The sequence below is a fragment of the Rhinoderma darwinii genome, chromosome 9, assembly GCF_050947455.1.
Source record: "Rhinoderma darwinii isolate aRhiDar2 chromosome 9, aRhiDar2.hap1, whole genome shotgun sequence".
Lineage (NCBI taxonomy): Eukaryota > Metazoa > Chordata > Amphibia > Anura > Rhinodermatidae > Rhinoderma > Rhinoderma darwinii.
In genome coordinates this window covers 19526732-19545784 of record NC_134695.1, presented here as the reverse complement: position 1 = coordinate 19545784, position 19053 = coordinate 19526732, and the positions used below count along the sequence as shown (strand labels likewise).

At 41.6% G+C, this 19053-nt stretch overlaps 1 protein-coding gene across 4 annotated transcripts in view; it reads right to left on the bottom strand.

Annotated features, from left to right (window-relative positions):
- The window catches only part of LOC142660280 (sperm-specific sodium:proton exchanger-like), a 216709-nt gene that overhangs the window by 116726 nt on the left and 80930 nt on the right, over positions 1–19053 (bottom strand). For all 4 annotated transcript variants that reach the window (XM_075836867.1, XM_075836868.1, XM_075836871.1 and 1 more), the window contains exons 7-10: positions 16326–16466; positions 15679–15776; positions 13922–14041; positions 7720–7915 (exon numbers count right to left, since the gene is read on the bottom strand). In XM_075836867.1, the coding sequence (XP_075692982.1) occupies positions 7720–7915; positions 13922–14041; positions 15679–15776; positions 16326–16466 (555 nt within the window). The remainder of the gene's footprint in view (positions 1–7719; positions 7916–13921; positions 14042–15678; positions 15777–16325; positions 16467–19053) is intronic.

Below are 19053 nucleotides of genomic sequence, written 5' to 3'. Positions count from 1 at the left end.
GGGCGTAAGAGGGGGGATACTGTAATTTCCGTGGCTGTGGGCTGTCAGCTCCAACCTCCCCCTGACAGCCGCAGCCACGAGTCGGCAAGCGCTGGCCCCAGCCTCCTCCTCAGCAGACGCCAGCGCTCGTGTCCACTCACATCAGCCAGACCCGTGAGTACCCTGGACTATAAGATGGGTCCCCGAGTTCTATGCCTGAGCGTTGTTGTGTTCCCTAGTTTGTCTATGTGATGGCCTCCTAGTATGTTTCCTGTTCCAGTCCCTGTTCCAGTCCCTGCCCCTGTACCTATACCTGTTTCCAGTTCCTGTTCCTAGCAATCCATACATTCCTGGTCTAGCACTGAGCTGTGCCAAAGTGGTGCCGTGCTGTATCCACGTCTGACCTGCTTCACCTCGCCTGACGTCTGCCTGCTACCTAGTCCCAGCCGAGCCTGCCCTGCTGCTGTCTGAGCTGCCACAGGTACCTATAACACTATAGACATTCACCTGCTCCCTATTGGCCAGTTGCCTTACCGCCAAGGCGGTACGACCCAGTGGGTCCACAGACCCTTCATGACAGCGCCACACAGCCTTCTGTAGATAATGCTAGAGTTCCCTCTGTAGATAATGCCACAGTGCCCTCTGTAGATAATGCCACAGTGCCCCCTGTAGATAGTGCCACACAGCCCACTGTTGATAGCACCACACACCCATTTGGATAGAGCCACACAGCCCCCTGCAGATAGTGGCACTATCAACAGGGGGCTGTGTGGCACTATCTACTGCCGGAGCAGAAACTCAGCTAGGGCATTGGCAATGCTCTGGCGGGGGATTTCAGTCCAGGAGGACCCCTGACGTGTCACAGAGTCATCCCCAGGCAGCGGGACCAGAGGCAGAGCTCTGAAGAGCTCAGGGAACATCCGCCCAGCCCACTGCCTCTATATGTAATTGATGACGAGCAGTGCCTTGGATCAGCCAGAAGAGCAGACTGGGCTGAGGCACGGAACATAACAGGAAGTTAAAAATTCACAGCAGGTGCGGTGATTGCATTAAAGAACACAGAAACGCTGGTACAGTGAAACAAGTATATTACAAAATTATTTGTAAATGGCAAATTAAGTCAAAGTTAAATGTACTCTCTAGAGGTGATCCCAAGAGTAATCTATAAACAACCATTTCACTTAAAAATACACTTGCCCCTTCAATTCTGAGGACACGGGATCAGACGGAAACAGGGTAAACCTACAATGCTTTTGCATACACACAGTTGTAGTACTTGTTCCCACATTAATGCTAGGGATGAGTTTCATCCTTTCACCAAAAAAGAGAATTTTATGATTTAAGACTATATTAGTTGTGAATCTGAATATGTTATATACAGTACATAATATTCTGTTATTGCGGTCTACAATACATAGACTGCACTTTGAGACGACTCAAGGATCGGTTTTCCAAACACTCTAGAGATCGGAAAAAAAAAAAAAATATCACACAGCCATCTTTATCTTGACTCTGATAATTTGCTGCAGCATGATATCACACAACAAAAACCATTGAAAAGCCATTGAAAAAGTCAAGTTAAAGTTGCTTGACACTGTGTATTTAATGCATTAAAAGTCAAAATAAAGATTGCTACATCTGTATCAATAGACATCACGAATGGAGATATATACAGTTAGGTTCAGAATTATTTGGACAGTGACAAAATCTTCATGATTTGGGCTCTGCTGCCACCACATTGGATTTGAAATGAAATAACTGATATGCAATTGAAGTGTAGACTTTCAGGTTTAATTCAAGGGGTTGAACAAAAATATCCTGTGAAACATTTAGGAATTGCAACCATTTTTCTATACAGCCTCCTCATTTCAGGGGCTCAAAAGTAATTGGACAAATTAACATTACCATAAATAAAATGTGTTTTTTTAATACTTTGTAGTGAATCCTTTGCAGGCAATGACTGCCTGAAGTTTGGAACCCATGAACATCACCAAACGCTGGGATTCCTCCTTTGTGATGCTTTGCCAGGCCTTTACTGCAGCTGTCTTCAGTTGTTGCATGGTTGTGGGTCTTTCTTCCTCAAGTTTTGTCTTAAGCAAGTGACATGCATGCTCGACCGGGTTGAGATCTGGAGATTGACTTGGCCATTGCAGAATATTCCACTTCTTTGCCTTAAAAAACTCCTTGGTTGCTTTCGCAGTATGTTTTGGTTTATTGTCCATCTGTACTGTGAAGCGACGTCCAGTCAACCTTGCTGCATTTGGTTGAATCTGAGCAGAAAGTATATCCCTGAACACTTCAGAATTCATCCGGCTGCTTCTGTCTTCAGTCACATCATGAATAAACACTATTGAGCCAGTGCCTTTGGCAGCCATGCATGCCCATGCCATCACACTGCCCCCAGCATGTTTTACAGAGGATGTGGTGTGCTTTGGATCATGAGACGTTCCAATACTTCTCCATACTTTCTTACTCCTATCATTCCGGTATAGGTTTATCTTAGTTCCATCTGTCCAAAGAATGCTGTTCCAGAACTGGGCTGGCTTCTTTACATGTTGTTTGGCAAAGTCTAATCTGGCCTTTCTATTTTTGAGGCGGATTAATGGTTTGCAAGTTGTGGTGAACCCTCTGTATTTGCTCTCATGAAATCTTCTCTTTATGGTAGACTTAGATACTGATACACCTACTTCCAGGAGAGTGTTCTTGTAATGCCGGGGTAGGGAGACAGACAGGTGAGCCCTAATCTACCCCCCACTCAGTCCCTGCCTACTTGCAACGGCCCGTCCTAGTCGACGGCGTGCAACTGGGCGATGGTCCCTACGCTCACTATGTGCACGAGAGACAAACAGACAAGGGTACACAGAAGCTAGGGGAATGGGGCAGTTGCCCACGGCAACACCGTGAGTAACAAGAGAAGTGAACGAGCCGAGTCAAACCAGGAGTGTACGAGGGACCAAACGCAGAGCAGGAATGTAGTGAACGAGCCGAGTCAAACCAGGAGTGTACGAGGGACCAAACGGAGAGCAGGAGAGTAGTGAACGAGCCGAGTCAAACCAGGAGTGTACGAGGTACCAAACACAGAGCAGGAGAGTAGTCAGTAAGCCAGGGTCTATATGGAGCAGAGGACAAAAGTACAAGCAGCAGCAGCAGAGCCAGGAAACAGACAGAATCACAGGTAAAGGAGAAGCAGGAAGTGAAGGTATAAATAGACAGAGGTCGGGAGCTATCTTCGTCTGGCCAGGCTGTGATAGGCTCTCCCACTCCTCAGCCTCCCAGCCTGATTGGTATAAGGAGGGGGTCACTCGATCAGACTTAGGAGCAGGTGCAGACTGACTAACCACGGGCGTCGACACAGAAGCTGTGTCTGGCAGATCCTTTACAGTTCTTCAATTGAGTTGATGTTATGAAGGGGTTTTTCTTCACCTTGGAAAAGATTCTGCGATCATCCACCACTGTTGTCTTTCGTGGATGTCCAGGCCTTTTGGAGTTCAGGAGATCACCAGTACGCTCTTTTTCTTCAAGAATGTAGCAAACTGTTGATTTGGCCACTCCTAACATTTGTTCTATCTCTCTGATGGATTTCTTCATTGTTTTCAGCCTAATGATGTTCTATTTTACTTGCATTGAGAGCTCCTTTCACCTCATGTTGTGGGTTCACAGCAGTAGCTTCCAAATGCAAATGCCACACCTGGAATCAACTCCAGACCTTTTACCTGCTTACTTGATGATGGATTACCGAGGGAATAGCCAATGCAGCACATTAAATAGCTTTTGAGATAATTGTCCAATTACTTTCGGTCCAGCTACATATTAAAGAGCTGTAATTCCTAAACCCTTCCTCAAATTAGGATGTGAATACCCTCAAATTAAAGCTTACATGTCATTTTCACCATATGGTGAAAGCCGTAAAAATGAAACCCCTCAAAATATTGAGAGATCATTGTTTTTTTCCTATCCCACCCCACAAATATTTTTTTTCCAGTTTCTCAATACATTATATGGTGCAACAAATAGTACTTTTAAAAACTACATCTCGACATCTCCACCTGTGCTTAGCATAGTGGGGCAAGATAATAGGTTAGTTAGTTTTATAGTTTCTCCTGCTGCTAATAATAAATTGGTGCAATTATATATAATACATCAATGTTACTTGACGCCGATCAGATTGAGACACATGGGAAGGCGGGATTCCTCTTGTTGCCATAGATGTGGTGAGGATAGGGCTGACTTTATACATTTAATGTGGCAATGTCGGTGGATCTCTACTTTTTGGGAAGAGGTAGTAGCGGTACTGACTGAAGTATCAGGGAAAAGAGGTCAAACTCAAGCCTGAAGTGTGCTTGCTGGGGTTCATGTCAGAGGAACAGTGGTCGGTACATGCAAGATTTTTTCTCAGGGAGTCACTCTTCATGGCAAGGAAGGCGGTGGCTATAAGATAGATGGCTGATACGCGACCGACGTAAGCTCAATAACGTAAATTGATCAACGACATTCTTCCATATGAGAAAATTGCATATAAAAACATTGTGGTCATCCCACTAAATTTCATTCAATTTGGAATGGATGGTGCTCCTCGAGTCTCACTCACTGTACAATTCGAAGTTTGGCTGAATCTTTGGCGAATGCTATGATAGGGCTTGGTTAGGTTATATTGGTTGGATGCCATGTATTCTCTTGTACACATGTTTACAGGACAATGTATGAGGTGTACGGCTCATGCCGGATCATGTCTCTGCTCAAATAATTCTGATGCATTTGCTTATTATGATTTTGTATTTCTTTGTACAGAAATGTGTATGATGAACATTTTTTTTTTTCTATTGTGTCATTTTATTCATAGTTTCTGCTGTTTCTTCAAGTCTTGTGTACTTCTGGATAAATGTTATTATTCTGATGTATATCTGTAATTGACTCTGTTAGTTTATTTTATTTTATTTCTAAACTACATCTTGCCCCGCAAAACTCAAGCCCTCATATGGATCTATTGATGGGAAAATTAAAAAGTTATGGCTTTTGGAAGGTGTGGAGGATTTTTTTTTTACGAAAATCCAAAAAATGTCTGGGTCTAGAAGGGGTTAAACGTAGGTGTCTATGAGTGACGTATGACTGGGGGAAGATAACTGTTGGGGGGCATCCGTCGAAGGTTTACATTTTTGTACACGTTGGTTTAACATCTACCACCATACATCCCGGGATATTTTGGGTTTACAGACACATTTCTATTAAGAAAGCCGTGTTGTTCCAATATTACATCATCAGAGGCCAGTATTTCCCTTTTCTCTGTTACAGGAATTTTGGAGATACAGACTAAGTGATTGGTATCATGTCTAGTGGCAACAGTGTTCCCGAACTACAAAGTGTCCATAAAATTTGATCTCGAGCACAACTCAGGGTGGTGAACACAATTATAATCCCCTTACCACTCTGTCTACTAATTTTTCAAAAACAATATTGCCCTATGAAGCAAGGTTTCTCTCTTTTTGTCTTTTTTCCCATAGAATTTGATCTATTGAGTATCTATATTCTGGAGAACATTAATATACTTTTATCATTGTTGGACTCCCGAAGTGATTGCGAGATGCACAAATCTTATTGTTTATATGTGGATTGTATGAAGAAGTTTAGCCTACTTCTAAGATTTAGCAGTTCTCAGGTGCTGCTTCACGGACTCTATCTGTGATAATTACTCTGTAAAGTACTAATTTTTTCTGTGAGAACATGGATTTTTGGGAGCATGATGGAATTCATATATATAAGACACTAAATTTTGTGTTTGTACAGCAGTTAAACATAAAAAAGGACAAAGGGATAATGAAAAATACATCTAAGTGTGTAATCTTCAAGTTGTAAAAAACTATGATCAAAATAGACCATTTGTTATACAGAAGAGACCTCTAGTGGTATTGTATGTTAAAAAAGTAAAAAGTAGCGTAAAATTGTTTTTGTATGTTACACAGAGGTCTCTTGAAAGATGGTCAATGGATTGGTATACACTGCCCAAATCAAGTTATGTTCATGGAGCCATTCAATGGTAACACAACACTTTGAATTGTTCCAAGTTCAAAGGATGAGATCCATCACAAACCTGAAAGGAGAAGGGTTCCCCACCATCCCCTAACCCTCTGAGTTAGAAGGAATTGCAAGGGTCAGGAACAAGTAGCTAGCCCATGTCAAAGCTCATGTATAAACTATATGTGCCCTGGTGTCTGCCTAGGCTGCTGCCCAAGTATTCCCCAGGCTTCAAAGTCTTGGTATAGCTTCTTCAGAGGGATGCCAGATTACAGGGTGTGAGGAACCTACATCATGGCCCCCCATCCATCCCGGATCCAGGGGTACAGTCCCGGATCCCAGCTCCACCATTAGTTTTTTTACACCAGCTGTGAGCGACTTCACACAGACAGATGCGATGCAGTGATGTCTGCTCTGAGCTACACACAGCACGAACCGGAGGAGACATGCAGAAGAATCTCCTCCATTTGTCGTGGAAATGAGGCTAGGTGAGTATTTATTTTAAGATTATTATTTATTTTTAGGAGGCACTTTGAGTGCATTGTACTGTATGTGAGGGGCACTCTGGGGGCATTATACCTGGTAAGGGGCACTATGGGGGCATTATACTGTGTGTGGGAGGCATTATCGGGGCATTATACTGTGTAGGGGCACTAGACTGTGTGAGGAGACACTACAGGGGCTTTATACTGTGTGAGAAGGCACTATGGGGGCATTGTACTGTATGTTGGGGAACTATAGGGGCATTATACCTTGTGGGGAGGCACTATGGGGGCATTATACTATGTAGGGGGCACTGTGGAGGCATTATATATGTAATTGTTGCAAAATTTAGGTTATGGAATCCACACTGAAATTACAAAGTACAGTACAATGTAAGTAAATTGGGCTTTAACAAACCCCATATATTCACAGCGTGAAAATCTGTATTCTGGATTCTGGGCATGCAGCAACGAGTGAAATCTACAGTTATATCCGAACCAAAATTCGCAATAAAATTAGGCCAGTTCCACTGCATAATTTTTACACTGTGTGTGAACCTGCCCTTACTATTTTGAACGCCTGTGAACAATTCAAGTCACCTTTTTTTGCTGACCAATTTTATCACTTTATAGTTACAATTTAGTGGAATGGATCAAATAAAATTGTTTCAAATTAAGAGAAGGAAGATCAGGGAGCAATAGCAGGCTTGTTAGTACTCATATAAAAAGGGACTATTGCTGTTTTTACCAGCATATAAAAGCTTCTGAATAAAGGCTCATGCACACAGCTGTATTATGGCTCTCCGTATGACCAGAATATTTAATGCCACAGACGGTCTGAGATCCCTTCCTGATCTAACAGGATGGAATCTGATCTTGTCCTCGGCACAAAATATATGACTCTTGCACAGAGAGGCAATACGGTCAGCAACCTAAGAAAAGGAAAAGAAGAGTCTTGTAAATAATCTTTGCCACTCTTGCAGAGTCCTGCCCATAGTGAAGTAGAGGACTACTCATTGCATAATGCCGTCCACAAACCATATGGCCCCCAAGGACACACATAATATTCTTAACACAAATCTAAAAGAATGTGATACATCATATTCCAATTATTTATCTTTTACAAAACTCAGTGTTTAAAATAGACAGATATGATAATGAAAAATGAATACAAAGTTGTACACTTCCACGTATGCACTTTGCACAACACCATGAGAAATACCACCAGACATAAAATATGTAGTCTTACCTTAATTATTGTTTCACATGAATATAGCATAAGGAACCCCACATTTAGTATGTTCAATTCTAGAGCATAAATCTCACTTATATGCGGTATAAAGTCAATAATAGCTGGGAAAATGTTTATTAATATTGTAATATATGTTGCATATTCAAAGAGATTATTCATAACTACTCGATAACATATTTTAAGATATTTAGATCTGAAAAAGAAAGTTACTTTCAATTAAAATTCAAAAAATTATATACTGCAGCACTTAACCCCTTTTGGCCACTTTTTACCCTCCTGACAGAGCCTCATTTTTCAAATCTGACATGTTTCACTTTACGTGGCAATAACTTTGGAATGCTTTTACCTATCCAAGCGATTCTGAGATTATCTTCTCATGACACATTGGACCTTTTGTTACTGGCAAAATTTGCTCGATACACTCAATATTTAATTGTGAAAAACACCAAAATTATTGCGAAAATTTTCAAAAATTAGCAGTTTTCTAAATTTAAATGTATCTACTTGTAAGACATGCACTTATACCACACAAAATGGTTGCTAATTAACATCTCCCATATGTCTACTTTAGATTAGCATCATTTTTAAAAAAAATCCTTTTATTTTTCTAGGACGTTACAAGGCTTAGAACTTTAGCAGCAATTTCTCACATTTTCAAGAAAATTTCAAAAGGCTATTTTTACAGGGACCAGTTCAATTGTGAAGTGGCTTTGAGGGCCTTATATATTAGAAACCCCCAATAAGTCATCCCATTTTAAAAACTGCACCCCTCAAAGTATTCAAAACAGCATTTAGAAAATGTCTTAACCTTTTAGGCGTTTCACAAGAATTAAAGTAAAGTAGAGGTGAAATGTATAAATTTCATTTTTTTTTTGTTGCAGAAAATAGTTTTTAATGAGACTCTGTCACCACATTATAAGTGCCCTATCTCCTATATAAGGAGATCGGCGCTGTAATGTAGGTGACAGTAATGTTTTTTATTTAAAGAGACGATCTTTTTTTCACAAAGTTAGGAGCAATTTAAGTTTATGCTAATGAGCTTTCTTAATGCCCAAGTGGGCGTACTTTTACTTTCGACCAAGTGGGCGTTGTACAGAGGAGTGCATGACGCTGACCAATCAGCATCATGCACTCCTCTCCATTCATTTACACTGCACTAGCGATATAGTTATATCACTATGTGCAGCCTCATACACAAACCCTAACATTACTACAGTGTCCTGATAATGAATACACATGAAATCCAGCCTGGACGTCATGTGTACTCAGAATCCTGACACTTCTGACTCTTTTTTTGTGAGATTCCGACAAGTGAAACCAAATCTCGTTTAGCTACGAGATCTCACGAGATTTCGTATCCGTTGCTGGAATCTCACAAAAAAGAGTCAGAAGTGTCAGGATTCTGAGTACACATGATGTCCAGGCTGGATTTCATGTGTATTCATTATCAGGACACTGTAGTAATGTTAGGGCTTGTGTATGAGGCTGCACATAGCGATATATCTATATCGCTAGTGTGGTGTAAATGAATGGAGAGGAGTGCATGATGCTGATTGGTCAGCGTCATGCACTCCTCTGTACAACGCCCACTTGGTCGAAAGTAAAAGTACGCCCACTTGGGCATTAAGAAAGCTCATTAGCATAAACTTAAATCGCTCCTAACTTTGTGAAAATAGATTGTTTTTTTAATAAAAAGCATTACTGTCACCTACATTACAGCGCCCATCTCCTTATGTAGGAGATAGGACACTTATAATGTGGTGACAGAGTCTCTTTAATTCATTTTTTTGGTAACACAGAAGGCTTAACCAGAGAAACGCAACTCAATATTTATTGCCCAGATTTTGCAGTGTTAGGAAATATCCCACAGGTGGCCCTAATGTGCTACTGGACTGAAACACAGGCCTCAGAGGCAAAGGAGCACTTAGCCTTTACAAAGAAAATGTAGGTTTAGCTAATTTTTTTTTTTTTGTTTCCACATGGACTAAAGGAGAAAACGCACCACAACATTTGTAAAGCAATGTCTCCCGAGTAAAACAATACCCCATATGTGTTCATAAATGGCTGTTTGGACACACGGTAGGGTTCAGGTGGGAAGCACCATTTGGATTTTGGAATGATTTCTTGGCGCGATGTCACATTTGCTGAGCCCCTGTAGCAGGGGCGTAGCTAGCGGGGGCAGGCGGGGTATGTGCTCTGGGTGCAACTTAGAGGGGGTCGCCAGTGCCGCACTGTCTATGATGGCGGCCTGCTGCCTCTCTGAGGGGTGGCGGCGCCACTGAAACCAGGCGCCGCCACCCTCTCCTGCACTACAATTGTACCTGCGTGCATAGGACGCAGGTACAATTAGAAGCAATGAATGGCTGGGTGCGTTCCGTGCCCGGCCATTCAGTGCCTTTCTACGAGTGAAAAGTATTGTGCCGCTTGCGTCATGAAAGGCGCTGATTGAGGGAGAGTCATTCTGCCTTGCCAATCAGCGCCTTTCATAGATGCAAGCAGCGCGATCACGTCATTGCGCTGCTTGCGTCGTTCAACCCCAGGAGACCTGCGCAGAAGAGAGCAGGTCTCCATTGCCGCCGGACGGTGCGGGAACGGGATTAAGGTGAGTTTGTATAGTTTGTTTTCTTATCCTAATAAAAAAATGTGTGGCATTATCTATGGGGGTGGCTTTATCTACAGGAGGGGCTTTATCTACGGGGGGCTTTATCGACGAGGGGGCTCTATCTACAGGAGGGCTATATACTGAGGTTGGCTATATGTGGAGCACTATATACAGGGGTGGAATATATGTGGAGTACTATATACAGGGGTGGGCTATATCTACAGGGGGGCTATATACAGGGGTGGGCTATCTGTGGAGCACTAGAGGGGGAGCTATATATGGGACACTATATACAGGGGTGGGCTATATGGGGGAACTATCTACAGGGGGCTCTATGGGGGCACTATCTACTGGGGGCTCTATGGCAGGCACTATCTACAGGGGGCATGGTGTGTGTGTGTGTGTGTGTGTGTGTGTGTGTGTGTGTGTGTGGGACACTGTATGGTGCTATTATAATTAGAGGTGCAATCTATGGCGTGATTATATTTAGAGGCGTAGTGTGTTGTATAATGAGAACTTTATCTTTGTTTATAGGTGTAGAAATGTTTGAAAAGTGAGAAGCTGAAGACATCTGAGCGGCAAACTGCAGAAATGGGCTGTAACACAGACAAGTCATCATAGTGGTCTGGATCAAATGGAGAAAAAGAACTAGAATCTGAGATGTCACTGGTGAGTCCCTTAATGTAAATGTTTATTCTGCCTCTAATCAGTACTGTAGTCACTGTATGATCTGCAGCGAGATGATGGGTGGTATGATTATGATATGATTTTTTTTTTTGGTGAAACAGCAACTCCCAGCATATCCTTACCATTGTTTGGGCCATGCTGGGAGCTGGAAACAATTTTGGGCAAACCTATACGGCAGGGATTGCACTAAATTGAGCTGTATTTGTGCTGGTGTTGTATATATGTACTGAGCTTGGTTCTGGGGCTGTATTTATGTACTGAGCTTTGTTCTGGGGCTGTATTTATGTACTGAGCTTTGTTCTGGTGCTGTATATATGTAATGAGCTTTGTTCTGGTGCTGTATATATGTACAGAGCTTGGTACTGGAGCTGTATTTATGTACTGAGCTTAGTTCTGATGCTGTATTTATGTACTGAGCTTTGTTCTGGTGCTGTATATATGTAATGATCTTTGTTCTGGTGCTGTATGTATGTAATGAGCTTGGTTCTGGTGCTGTGTATAGAACTATATTGCTTGTAAAATGTACAAATGCTTTTATAAAAGGCATTTTGGCTTTTTCTTTTACTTGAAAATTGTGTGTTTTTATTTTTTTACAACATTTTCATCAGCTGTAACATGCAGCCGACACCCGGGGATGGTGGCACCGACTCAGCTTCTGAGGCGCTGTCCACCATTTGTCGTATGGATATGCAAAAATGCGGGAAGCACTAGCTTTCTATGACGTATTCATATGACAAATGTAGGGAAGGGGTTAAAAATAACAAATGGGACAGAGCTTTGATAATTTGTAAAGCTGCTCAGGTTATCCTAGGGCCAGGACAAGGGACAAGGGACATCCAGCTAGTGTTCAGTGACAACAGAGGCGTAACTTGATGTTCCTGGGCCATAAGTAGGGTTGCCCCTTTTTCCATTTAAAAATATTGGCCATATTCTAGGAGTACGTACACATGATGGTTTTGTGGCATTTTTTTTACATGATTTTGTGCTAATCAAGATAAAAAAAACACCATATTATGTCATATGGATGTAATATAAGCCAGAATAGTTAGGTTATTTTCAGGAACCACTCTCTATTAACCAAGGAGAAGAACCACAACAATGAGCAGCTATTCCACTGGTAAGCACCTTGTGGTACATATTTCACTGTGATGTTGGTGTAAGCGATATTATGATCTGTTAGGATTATAACATGAATATCAGGTGTTTTTCATGAAGTTCTTACCTGTTAGGGTAAGAAAACACTAGGCGTAAACACTGCAGATTTTCGGCAATGGATTTAATTGCGTAAAATCCGCAGCATTGTACAGTAACAGCAGTGTGGGTGAGATTTGAACAAATCTCATGCACATGCTGTGTAAGAAATCAGCAAAAAAACGTTCATAAATGGACCTGTTTTTTTAGGCCACAGCATATCAATTTATGCTGCGGAATCGTTGCTCTTCTGTTGCGGGTTTTCCCATAGAATTCAATAGGGAGGTAAAACCTGTAACAATGAGGCATGTGTTGTGACTTTTGTGGCCGAAACCCTGCAGACATCACAAGTGAGAAAGAAAAAAAAGCTATTTTTTTATTTTAAATTATTAAAAAAGCTTATACTTTCCACTGTTGTAGTCCAAGCGACGCAATCCTCTATTCTGACCGCAGCCTGACCTACTAGGATGATGTTTCATCCTATATGATTGCTGCAGTCAATCAAAGCCTGCAGTGGTCACATGGACTACAGCGTTATCCCAGGGGCCGTGCTACCCACAGAAGAGAGGGACTCATCGCCATGACTATGGCTGGGGTAAGTATAAACTTTTTTCTTTAGGATTTCCGCAGCAGACATGTCATCTGAAAAACTGCACCACAATTCGGTGCGGTTTTTCGGGCGGAATTCCATGCGGCTTACAGGACGAATACGCTGTGTACTTCTACGCAGCGTATCCATCCTGTGTGTTCATACCCTGAAAGAGTATTCCCACCCAAAACATAAAAATAAAAGTGAAAAGTGACAACCAATACAGCTGTACTTCCCATTGTCACATTTGCAAAAAACAGCCACTAAATCAAAACAAAATAATGTCAAAATCTGTAAGTAAAAGAATTATAATGGCCAAACTGTGGCTGCTGCTCTAACTACTGATTTACTAATATATGGTCATTTTTAAGTTTTGGTTGTATATCCTCTGTAACTCTGTTTCCTCTGTTACTAATCTCTAGTAGGAGGTCTGTTAGCAATGTATTTTTGGGAATACATTACAATCCATTATTAATGTGCTGGGGATCATGCTGGGCTGAAACAATGAGAAGGCAGGGCTTAATTAGAGTACAAAGCTGGCAAATCTGCCAACCATCGGCACCCTGTGATTGTGTCACGAGGGTGGGGAGGTGATGCAATATCATAGGAGGCCGCCACCCTTATTCTAACGGACCCGGTCGTGGCATCCCACTCGTCACACTGAAGTGTTGACTGTTTTATACAGTCAACGTGCTCTTTCTATGGTGCGGACTCAGCCCGTGAGCCTGCTCCATACTCCCACACCCGACCTCCGCTGTATATATCCGCCGGATGTCAGGAAGGGTTTAAAGGGGTACTTCAGGATTAGAAAAATATGGCTGATTTCTTCTAAAAACTGCAACAGACCTGTCCACAGATTGTGAGTATTATTGCAGCTCAGCCCTATTCATTTCAATGTAGCTGAACTGCAATATCAGACACAACCCTTGGACAGGTGTGCCACTGTTTTTGCAAAAAATCAGACATGCTTTTCTAATCCTTTATACTTCCAGTAACCAAAACCTCATGAATTAAAGAAGCTCACTTTTGGTTTTTTTCACAGTCATAAAATGTGTAACAAAACAGACAGGATTGTGGTCAATTTCTTGGATAATACATGGACATGCTTTGATGTTAATAATTGTACTAACCTTGGAGATTTAACCCTTTCTTCCTGGATGTCATACACCCATCGCTCTATATGCTTTCTTAAAAAGACAAGAAATCCTTTTGCTTCCCAGAACTTTTTTACTTCATCCATGTCCATAAACCTTAAATGCAACAAACAAATATAAAAATGCAAATATAAAATAATATCATGGACATGAAAAACTGGTATATATCAGTACATACGATTCTAGTAAATTTAACTGTGTACAGGAAATCTCTTTTGTGGGGTTATGAGTTATAGTAGGCATTTTGTCTAGATTGATGAATTGACATCATGGATAACCAGGTGTCTTTTTCTATTTTACAGTTATGTGGATCTTATTACATTAGTGTAATTGTTTATTTGTACTTTTGTATATTGTTCCATGAAACTTAAAGGGTTTTCCAACTTTTACATATGGGATGCTATAGGTTTAAAATAATAAAATAATGAACTTTTACATAGATTTCCAAGTAGTAGTGGGCAGTAGGTAGGAGAACGGCAGCAGAAGAATGGGTGTAGGGTGATTATATTGAAAATGTTATTATTTTAACAATTTACGTCTAAAGAACTCTATTTGTAAAAGTTGGAAGTCCCCTTTAAAAGATCATCAGTAATATTGTTAAAAACTGTCATCCTGCTCCCAATGTTGTCAAACATCATTCAGCTGTTTCTTAGCCATTGAAACATTTTTTGTTGCAGAATATTTGACAACTAATATGGCTGCAATAACAATTTAGGCAGTAGCAATTCAGGAGTCTGGGAAAGTGACAGCCCAGTTAGAACTGTAATAGCTGCCATATTGCTTGTCATGCAACTTTTCCAATGGCTGAAAATAAATTTTATCAACATAACATAAGAGGACGAGGTATAAATGATTATTTTATCTTAATAGTTTTTTGAGTAAATACATAGATTTATATTTCAAATGCTAAACCCCCTCTGCTTAATATTTATTAGACATTTGTCATCTTAACATTTATTACCAACTTGTCACTATTTTAGATTTAAAACACTTATGACTGCCAGGCACATCATACATTTGGGATTAGTGGGGGTCAGGTCCTGGGGTCTCAATCATTCCCGATAACAAGGATATCCTGTTCTCTTTTTAAACTGGAGGTGACCACACATGCAATGAATATAGAGAAAGCAGACATCTTATAAGATGCTATAGGCTAATACGCCACTCATTGGCTGCATTTATTTTCATATATGAAGACCACAATATTTATCTTGATTTTTTATTTTAAATTTTTCCCTAAACAATCATTTATTAAAAACTAGGATACAACCAGGATACAGATTGCTCCCAATACAAACTGCAGGGAAACATTTTAATACAACCCAAAATATTTTGCACACTTTGAAGGGCAAAATTAACTGACCCAGTGTCCTGGTTCTGGAACATGCACAGCAAATGCTGCCTTTAAGGCCTTATGCACTCGGCAGAACTGTGTGCAGGAAGGTCTATGAAAGATCCATAATAGCGCATTATGGGGTTGTTTTTCCATAGAAACTCTGCTTTTAGGGGAGCATACCTCCATTAAATGGTAGAAAAAAAAACATGTATTCCGCCGGAATTCGGTTACAGTAGGGTCCTATAGAAGTCGATGGGTGCAATATTAGAGTTTAGTATAACTATGGAGCTGTAATATATTCAGGTGCATGAAACTTAACTCTGCCACTCATGTTCAATTCTAAAAACATTTAGATCTCTTCTCAAGATTTGTGATCAGGTATGAGACATTTTCTTACTTTCCAATGCTGTCAACATGACTTTCTGCTGCACTCACTAAGGTCTGTGTAGCTTCTCGATTCAACATCCCACTGTTATATTGTTTGAAAAAGCTTGTCTTCAATGAATAGAGAAAGAAAACAAAAAGATAATGTTTCTTAATACACAACAATCTTATTGCTAGGATATGCCATCACTTTAAAATCGGTGAGTATCCAACCTCTAAGACCCACAATGATCCTGAGAATGAAGGGGCAGCGGCGCTGATTTAGTAATGCGTCCCCTTCACTGTTTTCCACTGCACAGTGGCACCCCGGCTACCTGCTGTGCAGGCAAATGCAGCACACCCCCATTCAAGTTAGAAATCAGCACTGCGGCCCCTTTATTCTTAGGATCGAGGGGAGGTCCCAAAGGTCAGACCCCCACTGATCATAAAATTATGGCATATCCTATCGATATGCCATTACTTCATAAGATAGGAATAACTCTATAAGTCTTATTTGTCTCAGTGAGTGACAGAGGGGATAGCGTTATAGGTACTAGGTACTCCTTCACCCTAATGCGTCACTGCCTTGCCATGTACATATCTTTAGCGTAGTCTCTCTTAACTAATACTTTGCAATTGCAAGCATAATATGAATTCTATCATATAATAATAGAAGACAACCATTTCTGCTTTTAGGATTCTCAGGCGTGCTTCTTCCAGCATTTCCTCTAGTTCTCTTTGTGATGGATTTGAAGGGATTTCTATCTGGCAGTCTGGACAAGTTACTGTTCTGAAGTGTGGAAGCAGATCCTCAAGACATGTCTGTAAGGAAACGTAATGGAAAGTGGAGGAGTTACTACAACAATTCAGATCACAAATCACTGCATCATTATGTATACTGCACTAGAAAAAAATTCAAAGGTAGTAAACTGACGCAAACAGAGGAGAACATACAAACTCCATGCTGATGTTTCCTTCTATGTTGCTGAACAAGTAGGCAAATTTGCTATTTTGCTGTCTGAGAGTACTTGATGGCAACCTATGTGGCTATATTGGATGTCAATCAGCTTTCTCCTATTTTATCTGAGCTAATGGGCGGAGCCTTATGCCTATCATGTTTCCTATACACTGCACACAGAGCAGAAGATAATCCTGCTCTCCTCTATCTCTAATGTATATATACAGTGAAGGAAATAAGTATTTGATCCCTTGCTGATTTTGTAAGTTTGCCCACTGTCAAAGACATGAACAGTCTAGAATTTTTAGGCTAGGTTAATTTTACCAGTGAGAGATAGATTATATTAAAAAAACAAAACAGAAAATCACATTGTCAAAATGATATATATTTATTTGCATTGTGCACAGAGAAATAAGTATTTGATCCCTTTGGCAAACAAGACTTAATACTTGGTGGCAAAACCCTTGTTGGCAAGCACAGCAGTCAGACGTTTTTTTGTAGTTGATGATGAGGTTTGCACACATGTTAGATGGAATTTTGGCCCACTCCTCTTTGCAGATCATCTGTAAATCATTAAGATTTCGAGGCTGTCGCTTGGCAACTCGGATCTTCAGCTCCCTCCATAAGTTTTCGATGGGATTAAGGTCTGGAGACTGGCTAGGCCACTCCATGACCTTAATGTGCTTCTTTTTGAGCCACTCCTTTGTTGCCTTGGCTGTATGTTTCGGGTCATTGTCGTGCTGGAAGACCCAGCCACGAGCCATTTTTAATGTCCTGGTGGAGGGAAGGAGGTTGTCACTCAGGATTTGACGGTACATGGCTCCATCCATTCTCCCATTGATGCGGTGAAGTAGTCCAGTGCCCTTAGCAGAGAAACACCCCCAAAACATAATGTTTCCACCTCCATGCTTGACAGTGGGGACGGTGTTCTTTGGGTCATAGGCAGCATTTCTCTTCCTCCAAACACGGCGAGTTGAGTTAATGCCAAAGAGCTCAATTTTCGTCTCATCTGACCACAGCACCTTCTCCCAATCACTCTCAGAATCATCCAGATGTTCATTTGCAAACTTCAGACGGGCCTGTACATGTGCCTTCTTGAGCAGGGGGACCTTGCGGGCACTGCAGGATTTTAATCCATTACGGCGTAATGTGTTACTAATGGTTTTCTTGGTGACTGTTGTCCCAGCTGCCTTGAGATCATTAACAAGTTCCCCCGTGTAGTTTTCGGCTGAGCTCTCACCTTCCTCAGGATCAAGGATACCCCACGAGGTGAGATTTTGCATGAAGCCCCAGATCGATGTCGATTGACAGTCATTTTGTATGTCTTCCATTTTCTTACTATTGCACCAACAGTTGTCTCCTTCTCACCCAGCGTCTTACTTATGGTTTTGTACCCCATTCCAGCCTTGTGCAGGTCTATGATCTTGTCCCTGACATCCTTAGAAAGCTCTTTGGTCTTGCCCATGTTGTAGAGGTTAGAGTCAGACTGATTAATTGAGTCTGTGGACAGGAGTCTTTTATACAAGTGACCATTTAAGACAGCTGTCTTTAATGCAGGCACCAAGTTGATTTGGAGCGTGTAACTGGTCTGGAGGAGGCTGAACTCTTAATGGTTGGTAGGGGATCAAAAACTTATTTCTCTGTGCACAATGCAAATAAATATATATAATTTTGACAATGTGATTTTTATTTTATTTTTTTTAATATATAATGTAATGATAGGGGTAGGGAAACGGACAAGTGAGCCCTAATCTACCCGCCACTCTGTCCCTGCCTACTTGCAACGACCCGCCCTAGGCGACGGGGTACAACTGGGCGGCGGTCCCTACGCTCAGTAAGTGCACAAGACAAACAGACAAGGGTACACAAAGCTAAGGGAAATGGGGCAGTTGCCCACGGCAACACCGTGAGCAACAAGAGAGGTAAACGAGCCGAGTCAAACCAGGAGTGTACGAGGTACCAAACGCAGAGCAGGAGAGTAGTCAGAAAAGCCAGGGTCAGTATGGAGCAGGATCAAATAGTTAGGAGCTGTAGCTGGGCCAGGAAACCACACGGAAAGAATCACAAGCAAGGGAGAAACAGGAAAGGCAGGTATAAATAGACAGAGGGCGGGAGCTAGCTCCGTCTGGCCAAGCTGCGATAGGCTCTCCCACTCCTAAGCCTGCTATCCTGAGTGGTGGAAGAAGCAGTCAGTCTCAGAGACGTAGATTCAGGTGTAGACTGATTACCTATGGGAGTTAACCCCGAAGCTGTGCCTGGCAGATCCTTTACAGTACCCCCCCCCCTTTTATGATGGGCCACCGGACCCTTTCTAAGTGGACCTGGTTTACTGGGGAAACGAAGGTGGAACTTCCTGACCAATACCCCAGCGTGAACATCCCGGGCGGGTACCCAAGTCCTCTCCTCAGGCCCGTATCCTCTCCAATGGACCAGGTACTGGAGGGAGCCTTG